General features: G+C 39.6%; 1 protein-coding gene across 1 annotated transcript; it reads left to right on the top strand.

Annotated features, from left to right (window-relative positions):
• The first annotated feature begins 9259 nt into the window (after positions 1-9259).
• Positions 9260-14764, top strand: s100t (S100 calcium binding protein T). The gene is made up of 3 exons (XM_057834370.1): positions 9260-9340; positions 11331-11496; positions 14105-14764. Exons 2-3 carry the CDS (start codon positions 11335-11337, stop codon positions 14267-14269), a joined length of 327 nt encoding a protein of 108 aa, XP_057690353.1. The 5' UTR covers positions 9260-9340; positions 11331-11334; the 3' UTR covers positions 14270-14764.
• Positions 14765-18243: the final 3479 nt, after the last annotated feature.

Genomic DNA, 18243 nt, shown 5'->3' with positions numbered 1-18243 from the left:
GTGAGTGCTTTGTGATGGTGGGGGGAGGCTCCGCGTCACCCGCTGCTCGGTAGGGAAAGAAACTAGAGTGCCAGAAGTCAAGTCTCCAAGCAGCTACAATAGAAAAAAACCCACCAGAAATAAGCTAGATTTTACGCTGATCATTTTTAACAAATCAAGCGTCACCAGGATGATTATGAAAGTCTCCGGTTCAACTCAGAACAATAGAATAAAATTGAAAAATACCTCCCACAGATGTTAGCCAATGACTCGTCTCGTTTCGCTGTAGTGGAAAATGCACTCTCAACTCTGGAGAAGCACAGCTTTCACACTGTTTAAAGGACTGTGAAGCTGCGCGAATGAATGAAAAGCAAGTCGAATCGTAACCAGTGATAAGAAGCTAATTCTGATTAAAAGTTGAGCACGTTGTAGCACTTGTTTAGTCAACGACATGTACACACAAAAGTATACATTTGATAACCTTTTTTTTTTTTTTGTCTGTTTTTTTGTTTTTGTTTTTTTTGTTGTTTTTTTTTTACATTTTGGGGCAAGCTGAGCCTCCCTTGTAGAACAATCGCCTCTGGTAGGACTACAAATGATAGATGATAGCAGTAAACCAGCAGAAATGTAGTTTAAAGAGCATATGACACGAGAAAAAAAAGTCTTAAATGGCATTATTATGTGAATTAGAATCATATTTTGAGACGATTCGACTATATACAACAATTTAGAAAAACACAGATGACGAGAAATTAGTCTTTTAATCTGCCGGTTAGCCACGCCTACCATTATAGGGCTTTAGCGTCCCCAACAGGTGGATGACGTCAGCGGTAGACTGGGCTCATCGGTTTTATTATTCAGCCCATTGAGGGGGAGTTATTCAGAACGAGGAAAATGCGACGAAGAGAGCGGCAAAATGTCATTGTTTCTGTCTCTTTACTTCAATATTTTTACAGGATATTCTTTTTATCCAAGTATTTTCCCCAATAGCTATATCAATGCCTTGAGAAGGACCAGTCAGCCCGTCGAGGGGGAACTATTCACAACGAGGAAAACGCGACGAAGAGAGCGGCAAAATGTCATTGTTTCTGTCTCTTTACTTCAATATTTTTACAGGATATTCTTTTTATCCAAGTATTTTCCCCAATAGCTATATCAATGCCTTGAGAAGGACCAGTCAGCCCGTCGAGGAGGAACTATTCACAACGAGGAAAACGCGACGAAGAGAGCGGCAAAATGTCATTGTTTCTGTCTCTTCAATATTTTTACAGGATATTCTTTTTATCCAAGGATTTTCCCCAATTGCTAAATAAATGGCATGTTCATGACAAATAACAGTCTTGTGCTGAATGGAATATGAAATAATAAAAATGCATTTATTCAGGACGACATGGCAAAATTACTCCATAATGGTCAAAAATGTCGACTTCACCTTTACTGTCGCACCTCCCGAACGATATTTTATGACACCTAAATCGGACATATGTCATTTCCCTTCCCCGGCTTCGGAGAATGTAAACAAACCAGAAGCTAGCCGACAGCTAGCCGACATGCTAACCCGAACCGAGTGATGTTTCAAAGTCTTCGAAGTGGAAAATCACACATAACTATCCTGGATTATTTGACATGACGACCCGGTTGTCGATTGTATTAGTGGATCAGCAAACCGCCCGGCGGAGAGCAATTTAGAGTTCGTTCCCCGGAGGAGGGTGGCTGGATTTGTTGTGCAGCTAACGTGCTGCTGCTAATGACCATTAGGAGAGCTTTTTACATGCCTATCAATGATAAAACATAAGTAGTCCTTCATTTAAAGGAAGTTTGTAGTGTTTACTTTGTAATCGCTGCATTCGTATTTGACATAATACAAAACAAGATGTTTACTCACTTCCTCGTCAGTCCAATGGTCCCACAGTAAATATCCACGGTGAATGGGAACCTTTTGAAACTCCAAAAAGGCGCATACGCCTCTCCCTCATACAGAATGATTTTTCTGCAGCTGTTTGGCTGGCGTGATGCGAAAAATAAACGTATTATTCCGCAAAATCAGCTGAATCCTTCGTCCTCATACACAACAGTACACTGTAGCGTGAAGAGGACGTCTTCTACCGTACACGTCACAGCGCCCTCCTCCTCAATGCAAGACCGAAGCCGGAAGTCACTCATTTTCATGGCGCGGGATTCAAAAAACTAAATAAAAATAGCGATCGCTTCCACACACATCCAAGCGGCCCATATCATTCAGGGGCATAAAATACCGCGTATATTATGAAATAAACATGCTTTTTCGTGTCACAGGCACTTTAAGGATGTTTAAAGCCACTCCCATTTGAGGTTCACTGTAAAGGTTTAATTTTTAACCAAAACACACATGCACTCCCTTAAGTTGGCTAATTTAACGCTAACCCACATGGACAAAAACAACAACAACAACAAAAAAGAGACTAATTTACATTAGGTTACTGAGCAGTTTTGACTGTCTCAGAGTGTTAGTGTATACATTAAAACGCACAAGCCTGATAAAAAAAATGCCTGGTTTCTGCACCAGCAAATCTCGTACCAAAATGCAACAAATCGAGCAAAACCATGCAGAATTTGTTGTGTTTTAGTTCTGGTCTTGTTGGTGCAGAAACCTGCATATGAAAACACAGACAAGACTGAAAAAGCAGTTTCTGCTCTTGCACTCCTCTTTAAAAGAAACTGCTGTATTTTAAGACAAAACACAGCAGATTCATGGCGCATTAAGCCCCCAAACTATTTTTAATTTTTCCGTTTTACCCTGAAAACCCCCGTTTACAGGCGTCGCGCAACCTCTTTTGTTTCAACCCAGCCATAAAACGAAGGTAATTAATCATATTTATTATTCAAAATGTCTGTAGTTTTTAGCTCAGAATCATTCATTGATGTCTCATATTTCGTTTGGAAAAAAAAAAGAAACGACTTTAAAAAATTATTCACTCACATATTTTAAACTTTTAAACAAATTATGTCACAATGAAAAAAATGGCATATGTAAAAAACTCACCTTACAACTATCGCTTGATTGTATTTTTTTAAATTTTTATTCCTGTCACATTTTCTCTGATATGTTAGATGATAAATAATCTATCCAAACACAGAAAACATGAAAAGAAAACGTTTAAAACGGTAAATATATGAAAAAGAAAATCTCAACCACTCCTTGATGTCTGCAATTTCTGCATCGCGACCCTTGTTATATTACCATTTTTTACCCATAAAATCCCCAAAAAAATCCAGCTGTGGCCATTCACAGCTGTGTTTTGACACTCAGTGATACATGCTACATGGAGTTTTTGGATCGACACAAGGTAAGTATGCGATAATATCTCGTTAAAGTCATGGCGTCTGTAATTCTGCTCTCGCGCGCTCTCACCTCCAGATAGGGTTTTGCTGTTTAAAAAACATAAAAAAAAAAAAAAAAAAAAAAAAAAAAAAGCCCTCCTGTTCAAAATGTTTCTTCCCCCAGAAAATTGAGATTTTAAGCTTTCCAATGATGTATCACACATGCATATCGGACAATTTTGAAAGTTGGCCAAATTGGGGGACTCAGAGCGGAACTTCAAGTCATCTGAGTGTTTTCCACCATATACTGGGGCTCTTAACTGGGTATTTTGTCCCCTGGTGGCCAATGTGCAGACATAATGCGGAACATAAATTCAAAGATGAAATCATGATGCATAGTCTAGTTTGAGTCTTGATATTCGATTGAAAAATGTTTTGTACACAGAACAGAATTTGATGTCTCAGCACTGAACTAGATTACAAACATGGTGACCAGAAAATGTCTTAACTCCGGAATCAAAGCCATTTTAATTATTTTATTTTATGGTCCACTAATTTTACTTCCCACTTTGCATTATTTTTGGCATATACAGTAGCTAACATATAGCACTATTATTATTTTTTTTTCTTTTAAACAACATCAGTCAGGATAGGATGTTTTTTTATGTTTTATAGCTGTTGATTTTTTGCATTTGTAAGAAAATATTTTTAAAAATTACATACTGTAACCCATAACTTGCACTGTACAATGAATTAAGGTTCATCATGTTGAGCAATAGACTGGAACAAGGTATTTCATTTTCCATTATTTATTGTTTTTAGATCTTTGTGGCATACCTAGCGGTCATTAACATTTACTCATTGGAATGGAATGATGTGTAGCACCAAGTTGCTAAAACAGATGGCGCAACATTAATTTTGACTTATTAGCCTGAATCTGCATGACCATGTGTTTGTAGAAGTATCAAAGTCATAATAGTCACTTCACCGTTTTTTTTTTTTTGCAATGTGGTCGGTACAGTGAGGAAAGCCATAGTCATTGTTGCAAGTTGTTGGATTGCAACATTTATCACCGTTCAAACGTTTAACCATGCATGCATGAATAAGTACCCTACTTAATTATTAGAAACGGTTCCGAGTGTAACACAGTGCAGTCGTAAACTTCTCTATAACCAGATCATAAATGCATTGTAAAACACACTCTTATCTGATAGTATCTATGATAAGTGGCATTATTTTTTTGAAATGCTTTAAAATTTGCCAAATTAGATATACAAAGATATGGCAGTTTGACATAATCAAAACGCTCCATCTGCTCAAAAAACAAAAACTTTAAAATAATAAAACTAGAGTGAGCGTTTGTGCAACTGAATATGGTCAGCTACCGTCAATGTTTTTCTCTCATGGTCGGAATTGAATGAAATGTGAATAAAAATGGACCAAAGAAATCAATTACAGTCATTAATTTGGAAATGGGCACTTGGGGCAGCAGTAGAGACAAGTTTCCTGAGCGAAATACGGGCGGCGCCATCTTGGAAAATTTCTGCTTTGAGCTTCCGGTGCAGAAAAACCTTCATGAGTTACGGTTGAAGTCAGCAGTGTGTTGACAAAGTTTAAACAGAAAAATCAAGCCAGAGAAACCCACGGAATCTCCAAAAATGGATTCAGCACGACATAGATGAGACGTACAGTAGATGACATTGTATGATTGTTCTTACCACTTTGTTTATCATTCGTGGACAAAATTATAAGAACTTGTTTCTTCTGTATTGACGTGAGGTATAGACTGATAGGCCAGCCACTTGAGTGACCAAAATGAGATGAAATTACACATTATATTACATTTGCCAAATGTAGAAGGGCTGACACGGATTTGTTGTTACAAGGAAATACTACAAGGTACAGTGGGGAGAACAAGTATTGGCAGTGTATCAAATACTTGTTCTCCCCACTGTATGTATAAACAAAACTAGTATGTCATTCTTTTTCATTGCAGATTTTGATCGCAACAAATAACATTTGGACAACATGATTCCATTTCTTGTCTTGTTTAAAACGATCGGTGCATGTGCAAAACAGGTTAATAAATAACAATTTATAAAATTAATTGAAAAAATAGTATACGAGAATGTGATATCCATCAGCAGAGCTCCGGAGCGGCTTGACAGCCTCGCCAAACTTTGATCCGACATTACGCAGACCCTCGGCAGCATTCAGAGTGGCTTTATCCCACTGTCCTCGGTAATTCCAGCTACAATATCGTATCTTAAAGTTGCTGCAGTTGAAAAAGCTCGTAGTTGGTTCTCAGGATCGACCTGACGGTCCGACGGGAGGCGAGCCACCGTCTCCCTCCCCAGCCTCTCAGCCGCCCACGGGGAGAATGCACGTAGTCTCGATATAAGTCCATTAGCGTACAGTAAGCTAGGCACATGAACTTAGCTTCCCTTGCCTAACGTTTTCCACCTGAAACAAACGAACAAAAAACTTGTAACACGTGCCTTTATGTGTTGACATAATAGTGCCATCTACACATTCAATTCCTATATTGTCATTGCAAGCCGAGCAAACAATGAAATTGGAAAGCTACTCTGTGGTACCATAAAACACAAGACTCTAGGTTCTGATTCAACTTAGCTCCAAAGCACAATGCTGAAAATCCATTTTAACGCAATAAAACTGGCCACTGCAGGACAGTAGCGCATTTGGTAAGGTCCGCAATCCGATTCAACGGAACAAACGGCCGGGCTGCACGGCCGGGGCGCTGGCGGAAGACAACCGAATGGACGTCCAGGATGCCAGGTGCTGGACGACCGGGAAGAACGACCAGGACCACCAGTGCAGCGGACGATGCCGTTGAGTCTGTGCTGCTCGCCAAGCAGAGCCCGCGCCGCCGTGCTCGGCCGCTCGTGTCCCCCGTACCCTCCAGTGTCCCGTGACTCAGCCGGAAACGCGCACGGCCAAACCAGTTCCCCCCAGGAACACAAGTTCCCCAGGCAAACTCCGCCAAGAGGCAGTGGTCACCACAAAAAAAGGCTAAAAAAAAAATCCATCTTTATGAGACAGGTGGCGATGAGGGAAAAGTTTACCCCGGCTGTCGCCACAACAGCGTCATCTCTCAGTTAGTTATGTTTAAATAAATTGTTACTTTGCAATCAAAAGCTCTATTTGTCTTGTTATTTATGTTATTTTGTAAAAGGAAAACATTATTCATATGTTTGGGATGTAACTAAAGCAAAAAAATAGCTGTGTTTAAGTCAAAGTTATGTTTGAAGTGTATGCTTTTACAAAAAGCTCAATTTCTCTGGTTTTTTCATCTGAAATTGGAAAATTGCTCAAACTAAGCTATTTTTTTAATGCTGATTTCTAAAGAATGGAGAAAGATATGAACAAACTTTGTCTTTCCTGCTGAAAGAAGAGAGTCTAATCTTTCTTTGGTAGGTTCCATGTTTATATAGCAATAGAACAGAATTTTCTGTGGGCCTTGCAAAATCAGTCAAAATTCAGTAAAACGGCAGGTAGCGAACAGGGTCGCACCGGTGAAAATAGCAGGGAGTGAATGAGTTAAAGATTATTATAATTACAATCATCATCGTAATAACAATATCAAAGGCAACAAGTCGTTTCATGCGCAAGATTTTAGCTTCAGTATTTTTTGAGCACCGGACACATGGAAATGCAGGGATACCTTCCAAAACACAGCGGCAACATGGCTACAAAAACACTCGTTTTTTGTGGTGGCACGAGCTAGGTTCCACATCCGCCTTCATGAACATGTTGTGCTCCCCTGTCGTGATGATGGCAGATGGATGCGCTATTTCCAAATTGTCGTTTTTAAGGGATTTTGATGAGTAATCTTACTCCAGCTCCACTGTTGTTTTGAATGGAGAAATTCTAAAATGGAAGTTGCTTGCAGATATAAGGAAGTAAAGCAGAAGTACCTCAGAAACTTGTCTATACCGTATTGGCCCGAATATAAGATGGTGTTTTTTGCATTGAAATAAGACTGAAAAAGAGGGGGTCGTCTTATAATCGCGGTCTAGACATTATACCCATTCACGATGCTAGATGGCACCAGATATCATTGAATCGATATTCTGTCATGACAGATCTCAGCTACTCTCCGACACTAGATGGCGCCAGATATCATTGAAGCGATGTTATGTCATGACAGATCTCAGCTACTCTCAAGTTTAACCAGTTTGCATTATTTTATTGCAATGTTTTTCCTTATTCAGATTTGTTTCAAGACTACAGTTACAGTTAGACTTCACTCTGATGGTTAATGCAGTTATTGCGATTTTGTTGTTTTATCACAATAGATTGGTTTATTTACATTTCAAAAATCAGAAGCCATTCATTTACGAATGCGATTTCACTTTAGTTTACATATTTATATGTTCAGATATTAAGATTTGAATGAGTCAAAATAACATGCTTTTTCTCTCAAATATATTGTCATAATCATTTGTTTCGGATGTACTGTAATTATTTTCTGTATAAAAATTAATTTGGTGTTCAAAAAGTCTTTTTTCAAACTTGAGTCTTGAAAAGCAGGGGGTCGTCTTATAATCAGGGCCGTCTTATATTCGGGCCAATGCTGTAAATCCAGCCGTGAAAAGACTGTTGACATAAAATAAAATAAAAAACATAGAGTTTTCAGAACATGACAGCCAAGTGTGATGTCCTGTTATAAAATTTCTGAGGACTGTATGGTGGTTGATGCCTGTCGTGGCAGCAATCCCCAAATGGCCTGTGGGACACCGGGTGCAGCTCAGGTGCTCACTGCGGCAAAAAAGGGAGGAATTCGGTGAGGCCATGAAAAACTACTTACAGACCATTTCAAAGAAATTTTGGTCCACCATCAACTGTCTTGGGGGAAGAGGAGGCAGTGCAACTGTATCACAGTGTACAGTGGTGATGGGGCACTGCAAACCTCGACTCAGGATGTTGTGAGTCATCGACTTCGAAGACCTCCTCAACTCCACCAGCACGCCTTCCCATGAGGCAATCTCTCCTATCTTTGGGTTTGAAATCACTGAAGTGGTCAAAAAGCTCCTCGATGGAAGACGGGGGTCGATGAGGTCCAGTAGGAGTTCCTGAAGGCTCTGGATGTCATAGGTTTTGCTTGGCTGACGCACCTCTGCAACATTGCATAGACATCAGGGACAGTGCCTCCTGATTGGGAGACCTGGATGGTGGTACACCTTTTTTAGGAAAGGAAAAACCAGTGAATGTGTTCCAACTACAGAGGAATGAAACGCTGCTATTCTGAGGTATTTGAGTGGAGGGTCCGCCGGGAAATCAAACCTCAGATTCTGAAGGATTAATGTGGTTTTCGTCCTAGCTGTGGAACAGTGGACCAGCTCTCCATAATTAGCAGGGTACTCAAGGGGGCATTGTTGTTTGACTAACCAGTCTACATGGGTTTTGTTGACTTGGAGAAAGCGTTTGACCATGTCCCTCGTGGAGTCCTGTGGGGGTTGTTCCAGATGTATGGGGTACCGGACCATCTTATACTGTATTTGCGGTTCAGTCCTTGTACGACCGGTCTCAGAGTTTGGTCCGCCTTGCCAGCAGTAAATTGGATTAGTTTCGAGTAAGCGTTGGAATCTGCTAAGTCTGCCCTTTGTCACCGATTCTGTTCATAACTTTTATTGATGGACTATATAGGCATATGAAGGTCCGGTTTGGTCTGTAGAAAATTTTTCATCGTAAAGATTCAAAATTGTTTCTTGTACATTCATCCCCTTATGAGCAACAGGTTTGACAGTTCGCCATTTAGCTTGATGTTTCGGTATAATTACAGGCCCTGTTTCGACCTTGCCTAAATTGGTGTTAGGTTGATGTAATGACCTCAATGTGTCCAATACACAGGTAGCAGGTGTTTGAACGAAGGAGGCGGTGGAGGAGGAAAAAGAAGAGAGGAGTGACAGGTGAAAAGAGGATGGGTAGAGTGAGAGTGTATTTAAGTCGTGGTCCTGCTTGACTTACACGTTAGTTGCTTTTTCCCTCTGCTCTCTCTCTATTTGTGCACCTGATCCGGCACCCATCCTCCAGTCAGGTAAGGATGATGTTCACTTAGTCGATAGGAAGCTAAATTTCTAACGCGGGATATCCATTAACTACTTTTGTTGGTAGAATGTATCGAATCATTCTATCCGTGTAAATTATGCAAAATTCTCATTTAATGCTTAATAACTGATTTGAATTTCTATTGTTGCATTTACCACAGTTTTTTTAAGGGAAAATTCACAAATTAACAGAAATATATATACCTCTCCAATTCATATTTCTGTTGTTCCAATGAACTTCTCATCAAATATTAAACCTTTCAGGGACAGTGGTCACTAAAGTGGACAGCTAGAAAATGATTGTTAACCATTTTGTCTACAGAGCGGTGGAAGCACTTGAGTAAATAAATAGTCCTGCTTTAGGTTGTGATAATGTGTGCATGAATTAACCAAAGCAAACATTCCTTATTTTCTCTTTTTATATGCAAAATGCTCATTTTCTTTGAGAAATTTGCAAATTCCGAATTGTAAGAAATTCACCACACATTAACTACTTCAAAATATTCAGTTTTCCACAAGATTACATGCACATATTCCTTGAGTAAATCTCACAATTAATGATGTAACATACCAACCTCAAATTTACATTTTTTCCACCCAATCAAAAAACAACATATTCAAATTCTTCTAGTGTATCTTCAAAATATCTGTTATGCTCAAATAACCGGAAATACCAAGAATTGTGCTGTAGAAAATTCTCAAATATGTGGAGACTTTTCCGGACAGAGCTCAAATTAACAATTTTTCAACTGATTAAATCGTTAAAACAACACTAGGTAACTTTTCCACCTTTTTGAAATATTTTCATAACATTTGTGATAATATCTCGTCTGACAACTAGTTGAATGACACCTCTTTTATATCTTGAGGAGGTTTCTATCACTTTCATCGGCACTAATTAACTTTGAGGTGGGTGTCACTCAAAAAAAAAAAAAAAAACTACAAATGTGCTGACTGCTTTACAGCATACGTCACTTGCCCCTTTCCCCATTCATTATAAAGAAGAAAGTTGATGCGAACGCTTTCGTGCGATTGCTGCAAAGATGGCAGAGTAACAAAATACACAAAAAGTTTTGTCTGAAGAGGAAAAAGAAGGGGCTACTTCCAGGATATACAGAGGAAACATGGCCCGGCTTTCACTCTTTTGTTTGACACCCCCCACCACTATTTGTCCCTCACACAGCTGCTGGAAACAAATGTTGTTTAATCCATCTGCAGGCGACTGGGAGATTGATTTCTGATTCATTGATGATTTTACGACACTGTTCGGGTGTGCGTTGGTCCTCATGGGAAACGCAGTCTTCATTAAGGCAAAACACTACCGCTTTTGTCCACCGGCGTCGCTAAAATCAACCAAACTGAAAAGTTGCAAAGTTTTGCTTCAAAAATATGGCATGTTAAATATAAAAAAATATATATACAAATTCAAATCCATCAATTTGTAACCAATTAAAGTCCTTCTAGCTTCAATGTGTAACATTTTCAAAAGGCATTCTCATTTTTTTTTTTTTTTTTAATCTTGATTTCAAATTGTGTTTTCAGCGTTTCAATTCAGTTCTTTGGCATTAATGCAATTTCTGCCAAAATCCTATATTCTGAACATTTATTGGAATTCGTGGTGTTTTTTTTTTTTTTTTATTGCGTAGCAATCAAAAGCTCCACAGTTCGACTCTCGGCAACCTATCCCTGTTTTGTGGGTCTTATGAGCAGCTTTGGGTTTCAGCCCTTATCAGCGTTCTCACATGTCCGCCAAAGCGGCAGAGGTCCAAAGCGCGGGATCAGATTGTGTAGCGGAATCCTACCGAGGGAGGAAACACTAGCAATGAAGAAATAGAGCAAACTTGACACTAGAGTGCTTTCAGGGTTTCCCTTTCTCCTTTTAATGATGCTTGAACTGGCCTGTAGCGTAACTCTGGTCTGCTTTCTATGATTGCTCGCGTGTCACTACCACTGCGGCGTGTTGTTTGTCTCTTCCCACAGCAACATGTCCGCACCCAATTCCGAGAACTCCTCAACCCTGGAGAACGCCATGCAGCTGATGATCCAGACCTTCCACAAGTATTCCGGCAACGAGGGTGATAAATACACGCTGAGCAAGGCCGAGCTCAAGGAGATGCTCACAAAGGAACTGGGACACTACCTCGGGGTAAGTGGCTGACACCGAAACCTAATAATGGGGAGAATTTGCTCCAACAGGCACATGAACACGAACAGGAAGCTTAAATGCAGCCTACATTCTGTTGCACTTCTCAGCTTTAACACTACAGTAAATGGAGCAAGTCACTCAAACAGTGCCTCTCCGTTAGCTCAGGGTTCAAAACCCAAAACCTGACAACTTTTGGAAATCAATAGTATGGGCAGTACACGGGTACCCTGAATTGGTTGCCAGCCAAAATAATCGCAGGACACACTGAGAAGAACAACCATTAACGTACACACTCATATCTAGGTACAATTTTGAGTGTTCAATCAGTCTTCCTTGCATGTTTTTGGGATGTGGGAGAAGTGTTTTGGGACTGACGTGTGCCAGCGCGTTCGAGCCGATTGCAGCCACTTGTTGAGATGTGTGAGGGACTGTTGATGTGTGTGCGTCCATGAATGAACACATGTATTTTTCCTTCATTCCGGAGGGTTCCAGTGATAGGTTGGAACCGGTCAATGGCGGCTGTTTCGTAGCTTTGCCGTTGCAACGGCGGGTAGTCGTCGCTCCCGCTCGTCCTGGCGAAGTCGGCAACAATTTTTTACATCACATTCGTCTTGCTCATTTATGCCGTGAGGTGACTTGTTCGTTTAGCATTTTATGCTGTGCTGTAAGTCCGATTGAGTGTAAAATGCTTAGTTACCACCAAGGTTTGTGGCCAAATTGACTGCGCGTGTGTACGGCGTACTTCTGTGTTGTGCGCGCGCATCTGCGCCCGCCCCAACCTTGGGTTTATTGCACTGTGCAATTCATTTGTGTGTTGATTATTGTGCAATTTTATATTGGCACTGATATGCTGTTAACCCTAAACTCTAACCCGAAATTCTAAATTTTTGACATTAGGCTTAATCTTCGAGTTAGCAGAGTTTAATTAGTCAGTGGATTTTGATTTCAGCAAATTTCATGCAGTTTGTCATTTTTGTTAGTTTCAGGAGCTGTCGACCTTATACCGTTGAATCAACGTCACTTTTGCACCCTCAATTAATGTTGTTTCAACGTTGAAATCCTTACAAAACCTAAACGTCATTTCGATTATTAATAATATTGGAACAAAGCTTAATCAATGTTATCTTTTTGACCAAAACGCCTGGTCATCCATAATTCAATGACTTTTCAATCATATTTCCCGGTCAATCATAAATCAACTATTTGTCAACATGAGTTCGTCAACAATAAAACAATGTTAACCCAACCATCGTCTAACATACCATAGAACAACGTTGTTTCAACGTCACTCGACGTCAAAAATTTCGATGTCAACTATACTGATGATTTCAATGGAATATCAATGTTTATTCAATGTCGGTCTGCTATCTGGGAAGCTAGCGCGAGTGTTTGACACCAACTCCATCGACTAATTGAACCCCCGCTAACTCGAAGATTAAGCCTTATGTGAAAATTCTGATCTTTCCCTTTAATTTCAATTATTGGAAAGTCAATTACATGTTATGACATTTTTCTGTTGTAATTCTTATGTTGAGGCAGCATAGGGAGAAAAATTGGTAAAAAAAAAAAGTTACTAATAAATTACATTTAAGGTAACTTTGATAATAACCAGTAAAGTAACTAGATTAGATTTTTTTCAGGCGTAATCAGTAATTAAAATTACTATTTCAAGTAATCTGTGACAACACTGTAAGGGACAAAGCACGTCCCTTGAAGTCTTAATAAGGGAGGTGTACTGTTGAATTTACGATTTCCATTTTCAAGGGACAGTTGGCAACTTTGAGTGATCATGTATTACTGCCATTGACGATGATAGAGGTCCAATTAGATTTGACTCCCTGGAGTTGAAGAGGATAAAGTAGAAACAACACTGAACAAATCAATGTAATGTACCGTATTTTCCGCACTATAAGGCGCACCGGATTATAAGGCTCACCTTCAATGAATGACATATTTTAAAACCTTTCCCATATATAAGGCATTATAAGGCACATAGAATAAACGCTAAAGTAGAGGCAGGGGTTATTTCATGCATCCATTAGACAGTGCTGAGCTAAAGGGAATGTCAACAAAACAGCAACACAACAGCAAGGTAAAACATGTAGTGCAACATTTATATCACATAGCGGAGGGGAACTTTTTTCTCACCCGTTTTGTGTTAGATGGGTTATAATTGTATGCATTGTATTTGACCAGAGCATGTATAAAGGCCAAAAACGCCTATGACTATACCTGCTGCTTATGTTGAATTATCAGATATAAAACTATTTATTCAAATTTTGGGGGGAATTTTATGTCTGTTTGGTCCCAAAATGTTGATTTATAAATGGTCAGTGAAGAAAACAACAGTTTGGACATGAAGTTCAAGGTGTCCTGAAAAAAGGGACCAAACCAGGCCATTGTGAACAATTCTTTCTTTGAAATATAAATGCAATATCAAAGGCATGCAAAAAAAAAAAAAAAAAAAAAAAAGTTGCGGCTCAATATTGATTCATATATAAAGTACACCGGATTATAAGGCGCACTGTCGGCTTTTGAGAAAATTTAAGGCTTTTAGGTGCGCCTTTTAGTGCGGACAATACGGGTAATCAATGTAATCTCTATGCAGAACGCCCAAGATAAGGAGGCGGTGGATAAGGTCATGTGCGACCTAGACGCCAATGGGGATGGCGAGGTGGATTTCACCGAGTTCATCATTCTGGTGGGCGCCCTCACCGTGGCCTGCAATGACTTCTTCTTGGAGTTTAACGAAAAGCCGACGAAGAAGAAGTGAATTCCGTCCCTTTCTGGGGAGGAAAAAGAAGTAGACACACGCATAGATGTGTAATAGTGATTCGAGTGGCACGGTTTGTGTCTTTAATGTTCCTTTTATGTTTATATCCATCTCTTGTTTCTTTTCATGTATTTTGTAACACATTCAAGCCATGGAAGCTACCCCCGGAAGGAATAAATGTGATATTTGCCCAACTCGCCCGTTTGTCATCTGTTAAGCTGGAATTGCCGCTAGATGGCAGTATGTGGCCTAGAATGGTGGACTGTACGTCCAAGGTTTTCACACACTTTCTCATTCCTTTGCATCAGACAGTGTTGCCACACTTTTGAATTGCATTAATAAATCAACTTTTATTGTATCGAAACCTGTGTAAAAGAAATCCACATTCCCAGAACAACCGAGTGACCTCGGATGTGCCGTACACCCATGATTGTTTCAAATTCAGTGAAAAAATACTGTGTGCGTGAGAGGCAAAGTATGACAAAGGAAGCAGAAGCAGCCTCAATATTAGAAAGACAGGAAATGGTTCTTTCTTTCTTTCTATCCTGTGGCAGAGGATTAATAGGGAATGTGGGGAAAACCCAAAGGTACAATCTGCTACAGTAGCAATAGTGGTTGACCACATTGCTTTGTTAAAGGAGCAGTTTTTTATGATGTAAAAAAACAACAACAACAACACAGTAAAAACGAGGCAATGAAGACTCATTTAAAAATATGGAAATGCATTGTTGTGCATGCCCTAAAAATGTGTGCTGCCAGGGCCCCATAAAAAGAAATATTACTGGGCCCCTGTATAGACCCTACCCACGTGACGTCACAACTCCTTCCTCCTGACTGGTGCCGCCCAATTGTCCGTCAACACATCATGTTTACCTGTTACGGCTACGTACATTCCTCCTATTTACGACGTGTTTTTCTGCTCGTTAACATTAATAATCAAAATGGTGAAGGCGTGTGTGGCGGTCGGTTGCAATAACAGAGAAGATAGACGGAGAAGACGGAGAGACTTGAAGTTCTACCGGATTCCGAGAGACCCGGAGAGAAGAGAGCGAGATGGGCTGCTGCAATTCGATGAGAAAACTGGGCTCCAAACGATTACCACAGATTATGTAGTAGTCATTTTATATCTGGTAAGATGCATTTAATATATATTTAGAGGGTTTTGGGCTGACAACCACAATTAAGATCATTGCTAGGCTAATCGCCGACAACATACACGTATGTATGTAGTGAGAGTGCTATCGCTAAACCATATAAACATTAAAAGCCCTAGCTCCATTGACAAATGACATGAAATACATTAGACTTGACAGTGGATGTTAGCAAGAACAAAAGATTTTGAATTGAAAATTTCGTAACTCACCTTTCCAAGCACAAGATAGATTCCTGCCGAATTTTCGTGGACGAGGACCTGTTTCACCCAACCAGCAACGAAGTATTTATAAGCCTCCAAGCTCTTAAAGTTTTTCAAACCTTAGTGAGAATAGGCTGATTTTGTGTGGACAAGATAGTTGTTCATATCAGGGTAGCTAGCAGATGTCAGGCAAATACGGCGGAGACAGCGGGTCGAAAAACATCGATTTAGGCATCAAATATGGATCTGGCGAATGGATAAACTGAAGCTTTTCCACATAACGCCTTTTATGCAACGCATCAAGTGAGTTTACGGCATCCGAAAGCACTGGGGCTTCCATGAATTGCTCTATAAACTGAACGACTAATTGAAACCATTGATAATACAGACACATAATGACGGACAAGGGAGCGGAACCATACAGCGAGCATGTGATTTTGTGACGTCGGTGGGTAGGGTCTATAGGCTGAGGTGTGGCTATAGACCCTACCCACGTGACGTCACAGCTCCACTCTCCTGAATGGTACCGCCCAGTTGTCCGTCAAAACATAGTGTTAACCTGTTACGGCTACGTACATTTCTCCTATTTACGGCGTGTTTTTCTGCTCCTTAACATTAATAATCAAAATGGTGAAGGCGTGTGTGGCTGTTGGTTGCACTAACAGAGAAGATGGAAGGAGAGACTTGAAGTTTTACCGTATTCCGAGGGATCCAAAGAGAAGAGCGAAATGGACGGCTGCAATTCGACGTGAAAACTGGGCACCAAAAAATCACCACAGACTATGTAGTAGTCATTTTATATCCGGTAAGATGCATTTAAGATATACTTAAAGGGTTTTGGGCTGACAAATAACCACAATTAAGATCATTGCGAGGCTAATCGCCGACAACATACGACGTAGTACGACATAGTTTCAAATTCAAGATGTTTGTGACTTCCCTTTCTTCCACCATCGTTATTTTTTGAATAATATTTAGCTGGTACCAAGTGAAAGAAACTGGCCTCGTCTACGGAGCTGACAAATAACCACAATTAAGATCATTGCGAGGCTAATCGCCGACAACATACACGTATGTATGTAGTGAGAGTGCTATCGCTAAACCATATAAACATTAAAAGCCTTAACTCCATTGACAAACGACATGAAATACATTAGACTTGACAGTGGATGTTAGCAATAACAAAAGATTTTGAATTGAAAATTTCGTAACTCACCTTTCCAAGCACAAGATAGATTCCTGCCGAACGAGGACCTGTTTCACCCAACCAGCAACGAAGTATTTATAAGCCTCCAAGCTCTTGAAGTTTTTCAAATTTTCATGGGAATAGGCTGATTTTGTGTGGACAAGATAATTGTAAATATCAGCGTAGCAGATGTCAGGCAGACAGGGCGAAGACAGTGGGTCGAAAAACATCGATTTGGGCATCAAATATGGATCTGGCGACTGTATAGAACGAAGCTTTTCCACATAACGCCTTTTATGCAACACATCCAGTGAGTTTACGGCATCAGAAAACACCGGGTCTTCCATGAAATGCATTTTAAATTCCTCGATCAATTGAAAACAATGCTAATACAGAGACAAAATGACGGACAAGTGGGCGGAACCACACAGCGAGCACGTGGTTTTGTGACGTCGGTGGGTAGGGTCTATAGCAAAATAATTTTTCGCTGTTTACATAAAACGGTGCATTTTAATGATTATTTTGGCTATCATTTCCCAACATGACAGTTACTTGGTACATACCTGTCAAGCAGGGGTGAAAGTGGATAGAATTTCTTGCCGGAAAGGTCGCCACCGAACCAGATTTTTTTTTTTTTTCTTATTTTCTTTTTTTGGGAGTGTCAAACCTCTTAAACTACTGAAATGCAAAGAAAACTGTTTTAGCGCAGTTATTTCTATAACACATACAAAAACTGATTTTCATTCAAAAATGTATTTTTTTAAATGATTTGCAAAATAAAAGTTAACAAAAACAGCAATAACCCCAACCTCCATCTCCAAATCTTTACTTTCCCTCATTTCCTCACATACTAAATGCCAAATCTCAGTTTTAACTACTTAAGAACATAGGATGTATATTAAAATTGAAGTTAATGTAAACATTAACTTTTTGTTTTTTTAATGATAAAGATATAAGTAACATGCATTCAGAAAAATAATTACAAATGACTTAAATTATGCAGAGTGAAATGGAATATATTTTGAAGATTGCGCAAACATTGACTTTTTTACATCATAAGGAAATGAATAAGTAGCCTAATATAAATGAACAAATATAAGTCCAAAGAGCATATTGACAGCTAAGATGTTCTGAACCTCCCCATCAGAGCAAATAAAGCTAAATATGATATAAGCCTTTCGTTGCCCTTAAAGATTTGATTCTTTTTATGTTGCATTGCCCTTTTTTTTTTGTCGCATCAATTCAACTTTTTTTTTTTTTTTTTTTGCTGTTCCAGAAAACATGCACATTTGAACCAATCAGAGCTAACTATCTCTGCTAATCACATGTCAGTATGTCAGCCAATTGAAAAGATAAATTAGTCCAGGCGTTATGCTTTGCTAAGTGCATTCACACATTGACGTGACTCATCATCATCAGACATCATAATTGCAG

Source organism: Corythoichthys intestinalis, chromosome 4, assembly GCF_030265065.1.
Source record: "Corythoichthys intestinalis isolate RoL2023-P3 chromosome 4, ASM3026506v1, whole genome shotgun sequence".
In the NCBI taxonomy this organism is placed as follows: domain Eukaryota; kingdom Metazoa; phylum Chordata; class Actinopteri; order Syngnathiformes; family Syngnathidae; genus Corythoichthys; species Corythoichthys intestinalis.
This window is presented reverse-complemented; position numbering and strand designations above follow the sequence as displayed.